The sequence below is a fragment of the Sitophilus oryzae genome, unplaced genomic scaffold (assembly GCF_002938485.1).
Source record: "Sitophilus oryzae breed Bouriz unplaced genomic scaffold, Soryzae_2.0 scaffold_1179_pilon_pilon, whole genome shotgun sequence".
In the NCBI taxonomy this organism is placed as follows: Eukaryota; Metazoa; Arthropoda; class Insecta; order Coleoptera; family Curculionidae; genus Sitophilus; species Sitophilus oryzae.
In genome coordinates this window covers 750,864-771,701 of record NW_022145814.1, presented here as the reverse complement: position 1 = coordinate 771,701, position 20,838 = coordinate 750,864, and the positions used below count along the sequence as shown (strand labels likewise).

The window sequence follows — 20,838 nt, the reverse complement described above, 5'->3', positions numbered from 1 at the left end:
GCACTTGACCAATTTTTTAATCCAAAATGCCTAAAGTTGATAGATACGCGCATGCCATTCTATTCAGAGTGTCATTTTCTATCGAATAAAGTAAAAATATACTGAGGGTACCATTTAAAAATTAAAAGTTGTAGTCATTTCCGGTGAAACCGGTGAATTTAACAAAAACAATAACAAAAACAATTGAATACGTCAATCAATCCTAATTTATGTTATACAGGGTGAGTTATGTATCCAGCCTTCATTGTTCAATAATGCTGATGCAAGATACTCTTTAATTATAAATAGCGAAGACAGGACTTCGAACGACGGATTGATCTATCGACAGCAGTGCAGAACGAATCTCTGCCCGTCACCATATCAATTTTTTCTATTGTTAATTAAATAAGTTAAAAATAAATAAATCTTTGGTTTTCTGAGTTAGAATTATTTTTTAAAAATCAATTTTAATATTGGAAAACATAAAGTGGCGCAGTCATCGGTAGGGATTGGAAAAGAGAAATTTTTGAGAAAAATCATCTCTTTTGCTATCAAGCATTAATTCCAAGAAAAGAACTTCGTGCATCGTGCAAGAAGAGGAACCGCTGGAGAGAAAATAGAGACAGACTACGGCACTTCTAGGACCAACGAAGTGGGTCACTCTATTCGCTGTATCTCCCGGTCAACGTCAGAAAAAAAGAAAAAAGAAGCTATGGTGAGAAGACTACTCATGTAAGTACTTCCTGTCCATGTCAATTCCCTCGTTATCACCTAATTCCTTGGCGGAAAGTAGCGAAAATAGCGAGTTAAATTTAAGCGAATTAGATTTAAGACAAGAAAACGTAACTAGAAACGCGGATTTAGATTTAACAGATTTATTATCTAGCTTATCAATTAATTCTCCTAAGTTAAGTTCTAAAGATAAGTTTAATTTTAATTTAGAAAAACCAGAAAGCTTAAACATGTCAGCACCACCGCATTTTGATGCAAAAATTTTAGAAATTGTACCTAAATTCGATGGTAATCCATTAGAACTATCATCTTACTTAGAGACAGCTAATACTTTAATTTCAAATTTTTGGGATACTAGACCAGATCATGTAAATTGTGTTCAAAATGTGACTATTATTTATGGCATATATTCAAAATTAATTGGCAAGGCTAGAGAGGTTTATAGTATTTCTATAAATAAAGATTGGCAAAGCATTAAAACTTCTTTAATTGCTCATTTTGGAGACCAACGTGATGAAAATGGCTTGCTTTTTGATTTAGACCAATTAAGACAAACAAATCATGAAACACCACTACAATTCCACACTCGTGTCATGTCTAATTTAAGTGCTTTACATAATTATATCGACACACACGAAACTATTGAAGCAACAAAACAATTAAAAAAACAATTTTACAACACCCATGCATTGAAAATATTTTTAGCAGGTTTAAAAGAACCATTAGGATCTAGCATTAGGGCTATGAGACCAGAATGTTTGGCTTCAGCACGACAATTCATAATTTCGGAAAATAACATAAGACATTTACAAAAACCACACATACCACAAGTCACACCAAAATTTAATGTTCCAACATTCACACAATATTTTCCAAACCAACCCTTCCAAAATCAACAATTTAATCAATTTAATCAACCTTTTAGACAGAACTTTCCAAGTAATTTCTCAAGACAAACCAAACCTGTCTTTCCTTCTCAACCTATTGATATAAGACCGAGGCAGTTACCACCGCCCAAATTTTTCACAAACAAACAAGTTTTTGGGACTAATAAAAATACCAATGTCTTTAAACCTAGAAATATCCCTCAAAATCAATTTCCAAAACCTACACCGATGAGCGGAATATCTCACGGAACTTTTCCAAAACCCCCCGTAAATCAACAAAGATATTTTAATCCACCTCATTTTGTTTTCGAGGAATTGCACAACGTAGAACAAAATAACAATGAGCCTTATATTTCAAACAATGAGTTCGAAGGTTATCAATATTCCTATCCCGAACAACAGTACTACTCAGAGTCGGAATATGCTGATACACACACTATAAATGAAACTCAAACATATGATGACACAAACCAACCACATACATCATCATACAATGAACAAAATTTTCCCGACATCAACGAAAAAAACCAGAACACGTAGAAATTCACTCGATATACGATAAAAAAGATTTACCATATATTCAAATTAAAAATCCTCCTTTAAAATTATTAATTGATACCGGTGCAACTAAATCTTTTATAAATCCAGAAAAGGCTGAAAAATACTTTTATAATTCAATAAAAAAGGAACCATTTACTATATCATCAATTTTCCAAACAACAACTAGGAATCACTGTATAGAAATTCCAGCTTTTGATGAATTTAGATCAAAACAAAAAATGAAATTCTATCTTTTTAAATTTCATCACTTTTTTGACGGCTTAATAGGTTACGAAACATTAAAAGATTTAAAAGTTCAATTAGATTTGAATAACTATAAATTAAAAACACCTTTTAGTGAAATTCCTTTATCTCACTACGAAGCAAAAAATAAACTTTTATTTTTCGCTCGAATTGAATCAAAATCTATCGAACAATTAAATATTCCTGTTTCAATTTCTAATGGTCAAATAAGTTTAGAAAATACAAATATTTATAATTGTTTTATCCCAGCCTGTATAACAGTTTCTAAAAATAATTATGCACCAGTAGAAATTCATAACAACACCGACGATATTCAAGAAATATGCTTATATAGTCCAATAAAAGTTAATAGCTTAGATTTAAATAATTTCGAATTATATAATTTTTCTATTAATAGTCCTTATTCAGATGGTCATACTGATATAAGTTCACTTATTAGAACTGATCATATGAATAGAGAGGAACAAAGCAAACTTTTAAAATTATGTTATTCATATTCAGATATTTTTCATAAACCAAATATACCCTTAACATTTACTAATACTATAAAACACCAAATTAAGATGAAAGACGAAATTCCTATATACACAAAATCGTATCGCTATCCATTTATACACAAAGAAGAAGTCCAACGACAAATCGAAGATATGTTGAATCAGAATATAATTAGACCAAGCGATTCACCATGGTCGTCCCCGATATGGATCGTTCCGAAGAAAGCAGATGCTTCGAATAGGAAAAAATGGCGTCTAGTTATCGATTTTCGAAAATTAAACGAAAAAACAATCGACGACAGATACCCTATTCCGAACGTATCAGATATTCTAGATAAACTTGGTCGCTGTCAATATTTTTCGACACTAGATCTTGCAAGTGGATTTTACCAAATAGAAATGCACCCAGATGATATCAAGAAAACAGCTTTTAGTGTTGAAAATGGGCACTACGAATATTTACGTATGCCCTTTGGCCTAAAAAATGCCCCAGCCACGTTCCAGCGTGTGATGGACAACGTTTTAAGAGGAATGGTCAACAAAACATGTCTCGTATACATGGACGATATAATAGTATTTTCGACTTCTTTACAAGAACACCTCGTAAATTTGAAAAAAGTATTTGATAGATTACGAGAGAGCAACCTGAAAATTCAGTTAGACAAATCAGAATTTTTACACAAAGAAGTAAAATTTTTAGGACACATTATTACCCCTAACGGAATAAAGCCAAATCCAGACAAAATAAAAACAATTGAGAATTTTCCTATTCCAAAAACTGTAAAACAAATAAAATCATTTCTCGGACTTTTAGGATATTACAGAAAATTCATTCAGAATTTTGCAAATTTAACTAAACCATTTACACAGTGTCTTAAAAAAGGAGCTAATATAAATATAAAAGACCCAATTTACATCAAGACCTTTGAAGATTGTAAAAAATTATTAAGCAATGAACCATTATTGCAATATCCAGATTTTAATCAAGAATTTATTCTTACAACGGATGCTAGCAATATAGCTATAGGAGCAATATTATCGCAAGGAAGAATCGGAAGTGATAAACCTATTGCCTATGCATCAAGGACGTTGAACAGCTCTGAACAGAACTACTCGACAATTGAAAAAGAGCTACTAGCTATAGTATGGGCTACAAAATACTTTAGACCCTATCTATACGGTAGAAAGTTCAAAATAGTTACTGATCATAAGCCTTTACAATGGCTAATGTCATTAAAAGAACCTCATTCTAGATTAGTAAGATGGCGTCTCAAACTGGAAGAATTCGATTATGAAGTAATTTACAAGAAAGGTAAATTAAATGTAAATGCAGATGCTCTATCTCGTATTGAAATATATCCAACAGAAACAAATGTAGCAACACCTCCTATACTAAGAGATATGGAAAGGTTCAACGAAAACCCTTCACTATATGAAGATCCACAACCATCAACGAGTAGACAAGCAGACAATGAATCTATCGTAGGACAAGTCGACCCTGAAGAACGTTCTGATTTAGACACAGTTCACACTAGCGCGGAAGACCCTATTTTGACAATAAATATTTCTGAGAAACCTTTAAATTATTTTCTATGTCAAGTAATTTTAACTGAAGTTGATGTAAACCCAAGAATTGAAATAAAGAAAATATTTGGTCCACCTATCAATAGAACTCGATGGCGTATATATTTTCTAAAAGAAACCTTTACACAACAATTAATAAGTTTTCTTAAAGAATATGCCGAACCAAAAAGACAGTATGTCTTTTACTTTGAAAACGATAATGATGATCAAAACTTTTATAAAGAAATGTGTAGAGTTCTTCCTCAGATATTTAAAAATTCTAGTTTTAGACTTTTAAAAACAAATAAAATTTTACAAGATATCACTCGTGAAAATTCACAACAAAGTTTGATAAAATTACAACACGAAGGCATAACAAACCATCGTGGGATAAAAGAAACTATCGACGAATTACGGATTAAATATTACTGGCCGAAATTAAGCGATGACGTCAGAAATTTTGTTAATAATTGTACTATTTGTCAACAAGTAAAATATGAACGACATCCACCCCTAATTAAATTACAATTAACACCAACACCTAAAAAACCATTTGAAACTATACACATTGACACATTTAAATTTGATAACACAATTGCTTTGACAATTTGTGACAGCTTCTCGAAATTCGGACAAGCTTATGTCATTCCTTCTTTATCAGCTCTACATGTATATCAATCTCTTTTACAATTTATTTCAACTTATAAAATCCCAGAGAATATAATCTCTGATAATGGTATTGAATTTTCTCAAAGTATTCTTAAAGATTTTGCTAAAGTTTATAAAATCAATTGGCATTACTGTTTGGCACAAAACCCGAACTCTAATGCAATTGTCGAAAGATTTCATTTAACACTTTTAGAACATATGAGAACTTTAAAGTTAACTAATCCAAGATTAAACCCCTTCGAAAAATTACATTATTCTATTATCGGTTATAACAATTCTATTCATTCTTCAACAAATAAAAAACCTGTTGATTTATTATTAGGACATTTAGAACTTCGAGAACCAATCGATATTAATAATGACGTGAGAACTGTTAATGAACAATTAGAAACGCATAAAGAAGTAATGAATGATTTATATAAGAATATAGCTGAAAAAATATCAACTGAAAAGAAAAAAATTATCGATAAAAGAAATGAGAAACGTGACCACCCTGTAGATATCGAACCTGGTACTATAGGATATCGTAAACAATCTGAAAGACAATCTAAAACAAATCCCCTGTATAAACCTGAACATATTTTACAAAGCAATGATTTGACAGTCACTACTACAGCTAAAAATAAATATCATAAACAATGTTTTAAAAAACCAAGAAAATTAACTGATAAATCATTGTTACAGATTGACGATTCTCTCACGAATCTTGATGGCACAGCAAATACAAGTACAGAACCTTGACTCAAATCCTGGCATACTTCCTTTTAAGTTAGGAGAGGTCAGTTTAAAAACTGCAACACATACATTTCTACACTATATTGATATGAATGAAATTAATAAGCAAGTTCTTGAAACGAATAAACACTATGACGATTTAAAATTATTAATTGATCAATTTTCAGACGACATAAATCGTATCACACTTCTAAATACTTGTAACAGTTTAAATTATGAGCTAAAGTTAGTAAATTATAAAATTCGTTCATTAATGCCAAATCTAAGAACTAAACGAGGTTTAATAAATCCTCTAGGCTCGTTAGTAAAATTTATTTCAGGAAATCTTGATCAACAGGATGCCGAAGAAATACATAATCACTTAAAAGAGTTAGAAAATAATGAAAATAAGATTATCAATAAATTTAATAATCATTTGTCTCTTTCTAAAATATCTATGCGTAATATGAATAAAACAATGACAGTTTTAATTGATAACCAAAACGCAATTAAATATAAAGTCGAAGAAATAAGAAATACTTTAAACGGTACTCTATTTCATTTTTATCATACATTGGAAATAAATAGTATATCTGGACAAATAAAGAATAACCTTGACATCTTAATGAACTTTCTTACAAATTTAGAAACTTCTATAAGTTTTTCTAATTTAAAGATTATGCATTCGAGTTTAATAACTCATGAAGAATTAAAAGAACTTTTATATAATATGTCAAATATTTATAATGAAGAACAATTACCTTTTAAAAATAAAGATTTCTTAGATTATTATAAAGTGGTAGAAACAAATACATTCTTTTACGAAAATAAAATAATATTTTCGCTAAATTTTCCATTGATACATCCACATCCTTTAGAATATTATCATTTATATTCTATTCCTAATGTTAATCAAACAATAATTATCCCACCTTCAAATTACCTTATCCTGGGAAAACATGAGTATCAATACGACACTGAAGAATGTATGAAGACCAGTACAAAGTATTTTTGCCAAAGAAGTCATCTCCTACCACTACCTCAAAGTGAAGATTGCGTTACGTCAATGCTATCCACTACGAAGAATACACAAACTTGTAATCAAATATCTATCAATATGAAGAATAACATCATAGAAGAAGTAGATCAAATGCATTATATTGCAGTATTTCCAAAAGAAGAAAAAATAACTACTATATGTGAAGAAAAACAAGTAATGGCCCTGAAAGGAACATATTTATTCACATTACCGAAAAATTGTGAATTTATAATGTCACAAGCGACTTATACTAATAAACAAGGAATTATTAGTACACACCCTGTATTGATTTCTGGAATACAGACATTGACAAATATAAATGTTATTCCAATCAAGAAATTAAATATTGAAAAAGTACCCTTGGATAAAATGCATTTAATTCAATTAGAAGAAGAAAACCCAATGGAAAACTTCTACATTCATTCCCATGCAGTGAATTGGACACTTTGGAGCATCTTCTTCATTCTAATTATTTTTGCAACTTCTTATTTCATTTTTAGAAAAAGAAAACTTCAACCGAAGCCCGTTCCCCATCCAAGGATGATTAACGAAACTCAAGTTAGTCCACCCTAGAGTTTCTTCTTCGCAGGGAGGAGTTATGTATCCAGCCTTCATTGTTCAATAATGCTGATGCAAGATACTCTTTAATTATAAATAGCGAAGACAGGACTTCGAACGACGGATTGATCTATCGACAGCAGTGCAGAACGAATCTCTGCCCGTCACCATATCAATTTTTTCTATTGTTAATTAAATAAGTTAAAAATAAATAAATCTTTGGTTTTCTGAGTTAGAATTATTTTTTAAAAATCAATTTTAATATTGGAAAACATAAAGGGTGTCATTGAAATGGTGTAAAAAAAATCGGGGAGTGATAGTATTCCTAAAAAGAGTAAAAAAAGTTCCTATAAGTATAAGGCGGAAAATGCATATTAAGGGAGTTAGGGGCACTGAAAGGGTGAATTTAAAAAACGATTGTTTTACAATAATTGTAGGCTTAAAGAACGAGATAAAATTTCGAAAAAAAATCCTCTGCCATAAATTTTGACCCTAAATCAAATGGTAATACTGAAAAATTATTTGGAAAAGCGGAAAGGGTAGTTTTTGCAAGGGTAGGGGGTTGTTTCGTGAACTTTTTTGAGGTTATTTTTTTGCAACGTGGGTTCATTTTTTGAAAACTACATACTTTTTACTACAAAAAAGGTACTCTTGTTGCACACCGCCCAGAGCGATGCTTTTCGAGAAAATTGAAGGTAAAGGGTTTGCTATGACGGGTTGCTAACTGGTTAATCAACATAAACTTATTAAAGTTATGGCGGCTCAAAAGTAACCAAGTAGTTATTAAATAATTAATTGGAAAATCAAAATTTCATGATTTTTACATCTTATTGCTCTAAAAATGAAATAATCTCTTTTGGTTTTAAAAAAATTTGGTTTTGTCAGTGCCGATTAATACTGAAGAGCAACTACGGCAATGCATTATTGACTGTTCCAATCAAATTCGGACAGCAACAAGGATATTCCACAGGGTACGCAGATCGTGGAGAAGAAGATCAGATGTCTACATTGAAATGAATGGAACACTTTGAACATTTACTATGAATGAATTAAGGAATGCATTATTTTAATAAAGAATTTTGGTAATTGGATTATTTCGTTTTTTAAAGCAATAAGATGTTTTAAAAATCATGAAATTTTGATTTTTCAATTAATTATTTAATAACTACTTGGTTACTTTGAACCGCCATAAATTTCATAAGTTTATGTTGATTAACCAGTTAGCAACCCATCAGAGCAAACTCTTCGTCTTTAATTTTCTCGAAAACCATCGCTCTGGGCGATGTGCAACAAGAGTACCTTTTCTGTAGGAAAAAGTATGTAGTTTTCAAAAAATGAACCCACGTTGCAAAAAAAATTAACCTCAAAAAAGTTATTCACGAAACAACACCCTACCCTTGCAAAAACTACCCTTTCCGCTTTTCCAAATAATTTTTCAGTATCACCATTTGATTTAGGGTTAAAATTTATGGCAGAGGATTTTTTTTCGAAATTTTATCTCGTCCTTTAAGCCTACAATTTTAAAACAACCGTTTTTTAAATTCACCCTTTCAGTGCCCCTAACTCCCTTAATATGCATTTTCCGCCCTACCTAACTTTTTTTATTATTTTTGGGAGTACTATCACCCCCCGTTTTTTTACGCCATTACAATGACACCCTGTATACTAACATACCAAATCTCATTTTTTTCAAAAGTCAAAAAAAAAGTTATAGGGGTGAGCCACTTTTAAGTCGCACCCGTTATATTATTTTTACTTCAATTCATTATAATTTTATTAAGTGTTAAAATTTTCATAAATAAATTTATTTTATCTGTTGATTGTAAAACGACCTCTGCACTACTCACGAAGTAAGTCAAAGTAGGTCAAGGTCAAATAGGTAAAGAGGGTAATTTGATGATCTCGTCTAACTTTATTTTATTTTCATTGGACGAGGAAACATGAAATAACCCTCTTCGCTATTATACTTTGATCTACTTCGGCTTACTTCGCGAGGAGTATAGAGGCCGTTTTACAATCGACAGATAAAATAAATTTATTTATGAAAATTTTAAAAACTACAAAATATTTAGACAAACCTTTATTTTTTATACATCATATTCTTTAGTATATTTTAATAATTTTATCAATCGTTAAACAGATGAAATAAAAAATTTACTTTGCAAAACCAGCCATAACATGTTTTATATCAAACTTTATTTGAATACCCTTACGCGAGTTAATAATTCAAAATCTTCAATTAACGAAAATACGAAATTACATAACATACAAAATGTGCCTGTGAATTAACCTTAATCACTCAGCAAAAGGATGTGCATGGTTACATATAAAAGGTACTTTCAAACTGAAATTCGCATTATTTAGAAATAAAATCTCTCTCTAACGTTTTAGTAGCAAAGGGAATTAAAGCGGATTTGCTACAAAATTTCCAGTTGATCAGGAAAAAAGCACAAACATTTTTTAAACATTATTTTTCGCTAAAAGGCATTACTATTACATCGAAAAATTTGCAGTTCCATAAAAAAACTGTAAATGAAAACAATACGGATTTTTACTAGATACATAATTATAATAACTGAATATAATTTAAAGTTTAAACCACAACCTATTCAATACAAGCAGGCCAACTTTGCGAATTTTTATAATTTCCGCATATTACCTACTGCGTCTATTTCCCTACATATACGACTACTCAGAATCACAGCCTATTCATTTGACAGCCGGTCGACATCGCTAGTTTTTGTATAGCCGCCTTTCACCTTCCGCGTCTGCTCCCGTACACAAGCAAGTAGTCAGAATCAAAGCGTCAGTCTCGATAGTTTTTATAATAAGAGATACAAAACGACAAAATGTATCAGATTCCTTACATAACATTTTCCCTTCACTTTTTTTCTACGAAAAAAATGCGAGCCAACGATGGTATGTATTTAAAAAAAAAACGTTTTAATACACATTTAATATTTCAAAAATTGCAATAAAAATATTTCTATTCCCTATTTTAACTTAGATAGGTACTATACAATATTGGCCTATTCAAATCTAATCCCTCTATAGATGGTTGTTCACCACATACACGGCACGGAGTGTCGTAGCTAAACGATTAGATTTTTACAAATTTAAGTTATGGGTTCGTTGAAGGACTATTAGTGCTACAATTTAAAAATATTTTTACAAGATACCCAAGCAACACCGTTCAAGAGTATATACGTTTAATAAATGTACTATCCGTATAAATATCGTATATACGTATTTCATATTACTTTTTTATATGCAACGTATAATATACGCATATTAAAGGCCTTTATTTTCCGTTAATCTTAGTATATACGTTTATTATACTGAACATTATTATACTGCTTTTTAACGTATATTCGAAGTTATAATATTTCGATTTTGACACCAAGTGAGTTATATTCGTAATTTTTGAAAAGTTTAGACACAAAGGGCATAGTAAGTCATTATCAACCTGTTTTTTTGTGATTTTTTGATAAATTTGAACTCCAATATAAAAATATTGAAAAGAACTGAATTTCAAAAACGTATATAACGTATATAAGTATCAATAAATTATATAGAAATGGTATATAGACTACATATACGAAACCTTTATTCGACACTATAAAATCTAGTCATGTGATTAGATCTACCAATCATATCGTTAGACTTTTTACAGCAGATGGAATCTAAATGGAATACGGTATACGTATAATGAAACCTATACTCGACACTACAAAATCTTGTCACATGATCAAACCTACCCAATCACGTTGCGTCTTCTATGAAACATCTAGGCTCAGGGTATTCATAAGCGTGATCAAGGGTAAAGACGCCATTGTGTCCACACATTGTTTGATATCAATATAAGGTGCGTTATTTAATATATTTTTCCTAAAGTCATAAATATGGTATATCGAGCTACTCATTTTACACAATTTATAGTTCAATTGCAGAAGAAAGAGAAAGTACACTTAGGCTCTGTTACTTACGTATTACGCGTTGTAGCGTTTTGAGGTTTTTTTTCGTCATTTTTTTCCTTTGGAAACGGAATTGAGGGTAAGTTTTAAATTTATCAATTATAAGCTTTTATTAAACTTCACATGTATGTATTTATGTAAATTTTTATATGCATGAATATGTTCATGTTCAATGACAAGTTTTTGCAGTGCTGAGCATAGGTTTTGTAAACGTATACTGTATACCGTTTACATACCCCTGTTGCAAATTAAAAAAACAATTCGCGCAAACGCTTTTTAAAAAAATAGACCTTTCTTAAACCATGTACTTTTTTTACTACTTTTAGTACATAGATTAAATAAAAACTTGTTGTTAGCAAGTTATTTATTACACCCTATCAGTAATTGTATAATATATTGTTTGCCCTTTCGTTATTTTTTAGAAGCTGTCAAACTTTTTTATTCTGGTAGACAACTGGACTGATTTAAACGATTTTGTAAAATATTATACTACTCGTATAGCAGAGAAAAAATGTGAACGTATGTATATATTATTATTTATATTTTATGTTTAGTTATATTTATGCATTGTCAGTTTTCTTATTTTAAGAATTATGATATGTTTTGTTAATTTTTATTTCAGTAATGTACGGTATGTAATGTCTCCAATTTTTAAGATGTTATTACAGAAGATTTCCAATTAAGTTTTTAATACTTATTTCTTAAAAATCCTACCATTAACCATAAAAAATGTATTAGGAAATTAAATTTAGTAATTTATCCACCTAGCATTATTGTTTTTATTAATAAGATGAATTTTTGAAGCAGTAAAAACAAACTTTTTAATTTTAGGTTAGTTAAAGATTGCAATATTATGTTACATGAAGGTATTATGTCACGATTATGTAGCATTTCTTAAGTAACCTAAGGTTTGTTTATACTGGTTCAAAAATCCTTCTTATTAATGAAAAACAATAATGCTAGGTGGTTATATTACTAAATTTCATTTCCTGGATACGTATAAATTTGTATGTAAAAATAACATTCATAAACGGTTCTGTTTCACGTATAAATTTATAAAGAAAAATAACATTTAATACACTTATTTGGTCTACGTGTAATCCTAGTATATCATACGTTTGTTACATTGCTAATATACGTTTACCATCTTGTATAATATTGGTATATTTATATACCATTATAAAAGGAATATAGAAACCTTAAATATATACGTTGAAGTCGCGGACATTTTGCAGTTTATTATACGTTTCACATTCTTTGTCGTATACCCATAGAAGACGGACGGTATTAGATCAGTTTAAACGTATAATATACCATTGTGTGTTGCTTGAGAGTTGTACAGAGTATCTCAAATAAATATAAAATATCAAAGTTTTATTTCTTTTTAAATGTAACCCCCTGTATATTATTACAGTCTTAGTTTGTACAAATTTGATTTTGAAGGTTTACCGCATTTTAATCTTACACTTTTTGAAATATTTACGTTTTTGTCAAAATACAGTAACAATTTTATCTAGGCGCATTTAAGTTTTTAAAACCAAATATTGTATTAAAGTTTTTCTATTTACTAAATTTTGTATTGCAATAATAAAAAATTATACTACCTTATACAGAGTTTCTATATCAGCAGTTAAGTGGCAAGAATACTTATCTAATTTTATTATATACCTATACTGCAAGAAATTTGTTTTCTATTTTATAATTTGGCTTGACAAGTCCGAATTAACTATCTCTGCGCTGTGGTTGTCATTTTGCGGATCTGCCCAAGCTCACCTGATGATGGAGTGGGGCTCCGAAACCGGTAGTGAGAGCAGATTGATCCACATTATGACAAACACAGCGTAGAATTAAATTTCTATATCAGCAGTTAAGTGGCAAGAATACTTATATAATTTTATCTTACAGAGTGTCTAAATAGTATATTGTGCAACTAGTACGAAAAGCAACTAGTACGAAAAGTTGTCGATTGCCCACGAGAGCGAAGTTGAGCTTATAATCTCGAGTACTTATTAATGAATTAATAAAAAGATTATTTTAAATAATTATTATCTTTAAACGGCCCCAAACACCCTGTATATTTTACGAGAATTAGATGCACAATTTACTACACTCTTCAAGTTTTCATAGAAAATTAATTTTCTTTTAATTTAGACCTCATTTATTAATATGCAATATTGACCCATGGAATATTGACATTTTAGGTTATTTTTAAAAATGTAACAAATTTTCAAAAAGTACGGATAATAATACTGTCGATGTAATTCACTTACTTCATAAAAAACATAAAAACTGTTTAAATATTTGTTAAAGACGACTATTTAAAATGATCTTAGTATTCAGACTAACTACATTACCAGACTGTTTGCGTTGATTAATAATAATTGCTCCAAATACTAAAAAACTGAATTTTTTATGTGTATTAGACAATGTGATGAAAAGTAACACCTTTTAAATTTTATTTCATTTTTTGCTTATTATATACGAATGCTTATTTATAACAACAATGACGTTCATTTTCATAACTTATCATTATATTGATTTCTGATTCAAATTCACATTTATTTAGAATAATGTATTAACTAAAACAATTAAACCTAATTTTTGGGCGGAAATAATGGCAGTATATTTAATTGATATACGCTTTTACAAAAGTTTAAGTTCTATTTATGTAAACAAGTGGGCTTGCAATATTATCGTTTTTAGCACTTGTAAATTTTGTACATTTGTTGCTTAAAAAAAATCTAAAATGTCAATATTCCATAGGTATATTGATAAATGGGGTATAAATTATAAGAAAATGCATTTTCTACGAAAACTTGAAGAGATAAGTAAAAAATGGTATGATGCAATTTAATAGACGATTAAATTGTGCATCTGATTCTCATAAAATATACAGGATGTTCCATTTAAATTAAAGAAGTTATTGCCGTTTAAAGCTAGTATTTATTTAACATAACTTTTTAGACAAGTATAAGGTAGTATATTTTTTTATTATTGCAACACAAAATTTAGTAAATAGAAAAACTTCAGTACAATATTTGGTTTTAAAAACTTAAATGCGCCTAGAGAAATGAAGCATTAAAATTGTTACTGTATTTTGACAAAAACGTAAATATTTCAGAAACGGTAAGATTAAAATGCGGCAAACCTTAATCAAATTTACCTTTATTTTAATCGTAGAAACTAAAAATGTAATAATATACAGGGTGTTCCATTTAAAAAATACAACTTTAAAGAAGGCGGTCATTCTTCTCAAAGAGACCTGGTTCAAATTAAAAAAGTAAAAAAAAGACCGAGACTGAGTCTTTTTTCTACTTTTTAAAATACAACTTTGATAGTTTTTATTTCTTTGGGACACTCTGTATCTTGTAAAAATATTCTAAATTGTAGCTGTAATAGTCCTTCAACAAACCTATAACTTACAATTTGTAAAGATCTAACTCTTTAGGCTACAGCACCACAACACCCCGTGTTGTATGTGGTAAACAACCCTGTATATTCAATTCACACTATATTGATTTTATTACGATTTGAAGTTTAATTTTAACATAGATTCTAATTTTAGATTTCTATTCTACAACTGCAATGGGTTACAATTCAAATAAGTTACCCTGCATTTTATAAACACGTCTTGTTCATCACTTTCTAAACCAAAAAAAAACAACGTTTCACTTTCGGAAAAATGATGTTAGTAAAACAAATATAAACAAATTGTATTTGCCTGGATATGAAATGTTTAAATTCTTATTCTCACATGACAAGGTTAAGTCTAAATCCATTTTATTTTAATATCGAATAGATATCAGTTTGTACCAATGACATCGAAATAAATTAAACCCGGCGACTTACATTTTGGCGAAATCCATCATTGCCTTAGAAAATTGCATGTATGCCAAATTTCCACTTCGGCCGCATTTAAAAGGAAATCTTACCTACGTATACGTACGGGGATAGCTAACCCACATTGTAAACCAGGAATTCCAAATATAGATTACGTCGTAGAGTACTTTAAACCGATAATAATTAAAGGTAGCCTAGTATCACGAACTACTCCCAATCAGCATTAGCCTTATTTAAATCTTCTGTAATTATAATTTTTAGATTTTAAGAAATTTAAATTTAAAAAAATATATTTTCGTATAGAAGTTATTGAAGTATAGAATTAGTCATTTTCAAAATTTGAAGGGCCATCGAGCACAACAATATATCGTATCCAAAAATCATACTTACGAGAATATAATTTTAAATTATACATTACAATCAAACTAACTACGCTACTGGCACACATTCTCAAAATCTCTAAACAGCGTTGCCATTCTCTCGGGAATCCTTCATGACTGCGATCAGCCCGTCTTGTTCCCACTTGCATAGAACAAGAAACGAATGTCTGATTCTGATCTTTTTCTTTTTATGAATGAAATGCCGGGTCTACTTTATTTAGAGGTCATTGGTTTGTACCCGATATCTTTTGTGAAATTTTTTAACATCTTTCCAACATACTAAATATTGAAAACTATATTCATAACATTTAATTAAAATCAACGTGAGTCAACTAGTTTCTGTAGCGTGTTCATATTAACGTCAATCATTAAAAAGTACGATATGCAATAAGTAATAAATACAGAAATGCATATTTATTTATTATTTATATAAAATAATACGCATAAAAGAAAGTAAAAACTATCTAACATACAGGGAAAACACGATAATTATTAAAACACTTTGTGCCAACATATGTTAACACTGTTTGCTGTGGAAGTAAAGGTTAACACTAAAATGTAAGTCTTGTCACATAAAAACTTTATTAAAGCTGAATACGTTTAACTTTGGGTCAGTAAGCACATCTTTAGCAGCTGTTGTATAAAAATGTTATTAAACGGCTTTAAAAAATCTGGGTGAAAAAAAATCAAAAACGTTTATCACTTTAATTACGGAAAATTTTGCAGCATTATTACAAGCCAATTCAAATTTGAATTGTTTCGCGGGGAGCAAATTGTTATTAATGTATACAAGTATACAATGTTATAAGCATTTAAGTAAAAATATAGTTAGATCACCCAGATATGTAAAAAATATTTTGGTTATACATTTGCGAATAATGACATTGGCTAAAACAGGTACCTAGTAGTTTTTTCAAGTATAATAAAAAATCGCATGGTTTATCATACATGAAGAAACCCGTTATAAATTATCTATTTCCATTTCGCAATTAATGTCTACAGAAATGTTGGAATGCATCATGACAAATTAAAATAAAATACAATAACAAAATATTTCTAAAGGCTATAAATGATATGGAAAATAATAAATCTACATTATTATCAAATAAATATAGTCAAAAACTTGGAAACACATTTTTTTCAAAAAACATTTTACAATACAAATTTTTGTATAGTTGTATACCGGGTGCGTCTCAAAAGTGGCTCACCCCTAAAACTTTTTATTTTTTCGATGTACTTAAACAGCCGTTAAACGGTAGCCTACTAAAATGCCGTTACTAGATATTGTGACGTCGTTGATGTCGGCGGAAAGTAATGCCTAGCTATAAGCCTTTTGCAAGAGCACCTGTGACTCCGTGGCTGAGGCTATCGCTTCGTGAGCGAATGGTCCGTGGTTCAAATCTCACGCCGACCAAGACTTTTTTCTATATTTTTTTGCTTATAGCGTGATCTTATTGCATTGGTTTCACTCTTTTTGGTTGGATTGGTTTAGTTATTTGGCGGGTTGGTTAGCGTGGTTTTTTGGAGGGTGTTAATTCATTGGTTAGTTGGTTATTTGGTGGGGTTGGTTGGTTTCTACTAATTTATATTTGTTTTTTATATTTTTTTATTAGTGTCGAGGTTAGTTGCGTCTAAGTTGGTTATTTGGTGGGGTGGATAGCGTTGGTTAGTCCTTATAAAATTCCTATATTTCATAAAGCCGTCAAGTGCGTCACAACAACGACGTCATACCTATTAACGGCATTTTAGTAAGCTACCGTTTAACGGCAGTTTAAGTACAGCCTTATTTTTTTCAGATAAAAAACGAGATTTGGTATGGTAATATATAACACAAATCAGGATTAATTGACGTATTTAATTCTTTTCGGTCACTTCTTGTTTCACTGGAAATGACTACAACTTCTGATTTTTAAATGATACCCTCGGTATTTTTTTACTTTATTCAATAGAAAATGACACTCTTAGTAGAATGACATATCATATGTCAACTTTTGCCATATTCGCTTCAAAAAAACATCTTATTTTATATTTCCATCTAGAGTGCCATGGCTGTGTTAAAAACACTAATTTTCAGTCAAGGAGCCTTGGAAAAACAGATTTGATGGTCTAATGTTTTTAGTGTCTTGTCCTGGCCGGTTAAAATATACCCAAATCATATTTTTAATCATATCTCAATTTTTTCAAATGGAACAGGTGTGGCTCATTAGCATATTAAAAAAAAGCATTTTGTTACGAATAATTTGGTACCAAAAACTTGGTATTTCAAGTCAAATTGTCGTTATGAACCATGTGACAATTTCAAATAAACCATATCCGAAAATTTCAATAGTTGACATATGATATGTCGTTCTATTCAGAGTGTCATTTTCTATCGAATAAAGTGCCATTTAAAAATCAAAAGTTGTAGTAATTTCCGGTGGAATAGGAAGTGACCAAAAAGAATTGAATACGTCAATCAAAAATCTCATTTTTTTAATTTAAAAAAATAAAAAAGATATAGGGGTGAGCCACTTTTGAGACGCACCCGGTATAATATAACAGTAGCCACAACATAGCTTAATATACACATATTATAAATGTTGTATAATGACATGAAAATATCTCCAGAGTGCGTAGAAATATCACTGAGTCGTTAGTTTCATCATTTATCATTTATCATCAGATCATTTAGTTTCTTGGCAGTAACAGCTGATTTTATATTATTTGACATTTCTGTTACTATAAAACCTGTTAAAATTATGATATAAAAATAATTCCCAAACAGGAACTATTTATTTATATTTTTTATTAAAGTTTAAATTTTTAACAAAACTAATAATTGAATACGTCAGTGAATCCTGATTTATGGCATATACTAATATACCAAGTCTCGTTTTTTATCTAAAAAATCCTAAAAAAATAAAAGTTATAGGGGTGAGTCACTTTTGAAACACCCGGAGTAGCGTCTTTTTCGTTCGATAACATTTCTTTGAAAATGTAAGTAGGTATATCTTTGCTGACTTTGCTTATTTTTAATTTGCTTTTCTAATTATTGATTTCTAATAATTTTCTAATAAAAATAATTATTTTATATAAAAAAAATTGAGAAATACTAGATAATTAAAAAGAAATTTTTGGTTTCACAATAAATTGGCCAAGCAAAAAGCCACAAAGCCAAAAAAATTATAGTTTTGTATGACGCTGTTCTGGTTAGAAAAAAAAGAAAAAAAAAAGAAAAAAGGAACAGCCAATTATGACAAACGATATTCAAAATAATATTTGAAAGACACCTTATATCTCGATTTTTTATTTTTATTTTTTTTTTAAGTTTTATGATTCATTGGCGATATAACCAGACTTGTTGCAATGATGAAGCAATGCACTTTTATATGTAAAATAGTAAAAGTGAAAAATATGTTTTCCAGTATGGATGGATTATAATTAGTGATGGAATAGCTCGAGCGAATAATTCGAGATGAATTATTCGCTATATCTGAATAATACAGACATCGCTCGATTATGAACACGCCATGCAAGTGACGAGTTACGAGCAACGAACGCAAGCGATCCTAGAATGAAATAAATTGAAATCCGATTTTAATGTGACATACTCGATAAAAAGCCGAGCCAATTTTCTACATACATTGCAGGTATCAAATTTATACGACGTTATCCGTTGCGTATCTGAGAGACAAATTTTTACGACCTACATCGACAATGGTTTGAAATAAACTAAATCAAGCGATCAAGCGAATCGCTTGTCGCTTGCTACTTGCTATTCATCACCGAAAGAATATGTGCCCTGCGCAAGCAACTTACTGCTTGGCGCTTGGCGTTAACGAGTACTTACAATAAGCGACAGACGAAAATCCGTATTTTTAAATACGAACGATATTTCGCTCGAGCAATCGCTCGGTTATTGCAATCGCTTGAACTCGAGTACTCGATTATTGAAATTAATCGGTTTTTCCCATCACTAATTATAATATCTAAATGACTATGATTCAAAATATTAATTATTATTATAGTTTATTAATCACGAAATGGAAATATCAAACCTAACTTCACCTAATAGGAAAAAGCCCATCGTTTTATAGCAGCAAAAAACGTGGTAAATCCAACTACTACTCACGAGATTTTCGTCGGATGACAGGCGACGTACAATTAAATTAAGTCGTCTATTCTGTTCTAATGATTTTAGCTTTTCCTATCCTATCCAAGTGGATTTGATATTTTGCTTTAATCTTTTGACGTTCTATAATTGCAAAAGTTAATGTGATTATTAAAATTAAAACAAAAACTTTACAGTATTTTTTATAAATACCTATCTATATTAACTTATAGTACATTTTAATAAGAATCAGTAGTTCATCTTTAACCATTCGTCATTAAGAACAAAAAAATAAATTTACTTTAATATGTATATTTAAAAATAGCCACTGCTTTTTAAGTTAATTTTACCATATTAATATTTTACATCAAACAAAAATTAAAATCTATATGTTACAGGAAATATCCTATTTCAGGCAGTTATAGTTTGGCCTAAGATATATTAAATTCGTCGTAATATCGTAGCACAAATGGTGTCTGAGATGTAGCTGCCGTTACTGTCAGGGCGTCCGAGATTTAGTTTAGCATTGCACCGCTGCGCGCTGATGGTCGTTTAAAACGCAGCGGATAAAGAATATTGTACCGTAGTTCTGCTTTAAGTCAACAGAGTGGGTGGTTTCCGAAGACAGTGTTGCCAGAACTACGAATTAATCCGTAGATTTACGGATTTTTGGACAGTACGTTCGCCTTCGATATCGAAGGCGATGTGGAACTAGCGGCTAGCAAAGGCCTTTGCTAGCCGCTAGAATTAGAGAAAAAGAGTGTTTTGTACGTTGGCCGCAGAACGAGTGGAGGCTCCACCGTACAGCACTTGAGACGTAAGGGGAAATCAAATCAGCCTTGTCACTAATTCGCCCATTAGGTTGTGTATCTTCTCAATTCTTTCAATCAACGCTAAAGGTTTCTATCGTTGTTAGGAACTTTGCAAATTCCCTAGGCCGTACTAGTATGGCCTAGTACTTATTAAGACAAACTAGAATGGTCTGATTGGATATGTATTAACACAAATCAGGCCATTCTAGTTTGTCCTAAAAAGTATCAGGCCATACTATTAGTAGTACGGTCTAGAAAATTTGCAAAGTTCCTGACAATAATAGGAACTTTTAGTATATCCTA

The 20,838-nt window shown here is 30.2% G+C and overlaps 2 protein-coding genes across 10 annotated transcripts in view; one reads left to right on the top strand and one right to left on the bottom strand.

Annotated features, from left to right (window-relative positions):
• Positions 1–20,838, bottom strand: part of LOC115891203 (tropomodulin-like) — a 329,344-nt gene that overhangs the window by 79,358 nt on the left and 229,148 nt on the right. For 5 of the 9 annotated variants that reach the window (XM_030911627.1, XM_030911642.1, XM_030911654.1 and 2 more), the window contains exon 8: positions 19,745–19,867. The exons of the other annotated variants lie outside the window; for them this stretch is intronic. In XM_030911627.1, the coding sequence (XP_030767487.1) occupies positions 19,791–19,867 (77 nt within the window). In that variant the 3' untranslated portion in view covers positions 19,745–19,790. The remainder of the gene's footprint in view (positions 1–19,744; positions 19,868–20,838) is intronic. 9 annotated transcript variants of the gene reach the window in all.
• On the top strand, positions 5,924–7,670 carry LOC115891197. Its single transcript, XM_030911614.1, has 2 exons — positions 5,924–7,075; positions 7,157–7,670. Exons 1-2 carry the CDS (start codon positions 5,952–5,954, stop codon positions 7,452–7,454), a joined length of 1,422 nt encoding a protein of 473 aa, XP_030767474.1. The 5' UTR covers positions 5,924–5,951; the 3' UTR covers positions 7,455–7,670.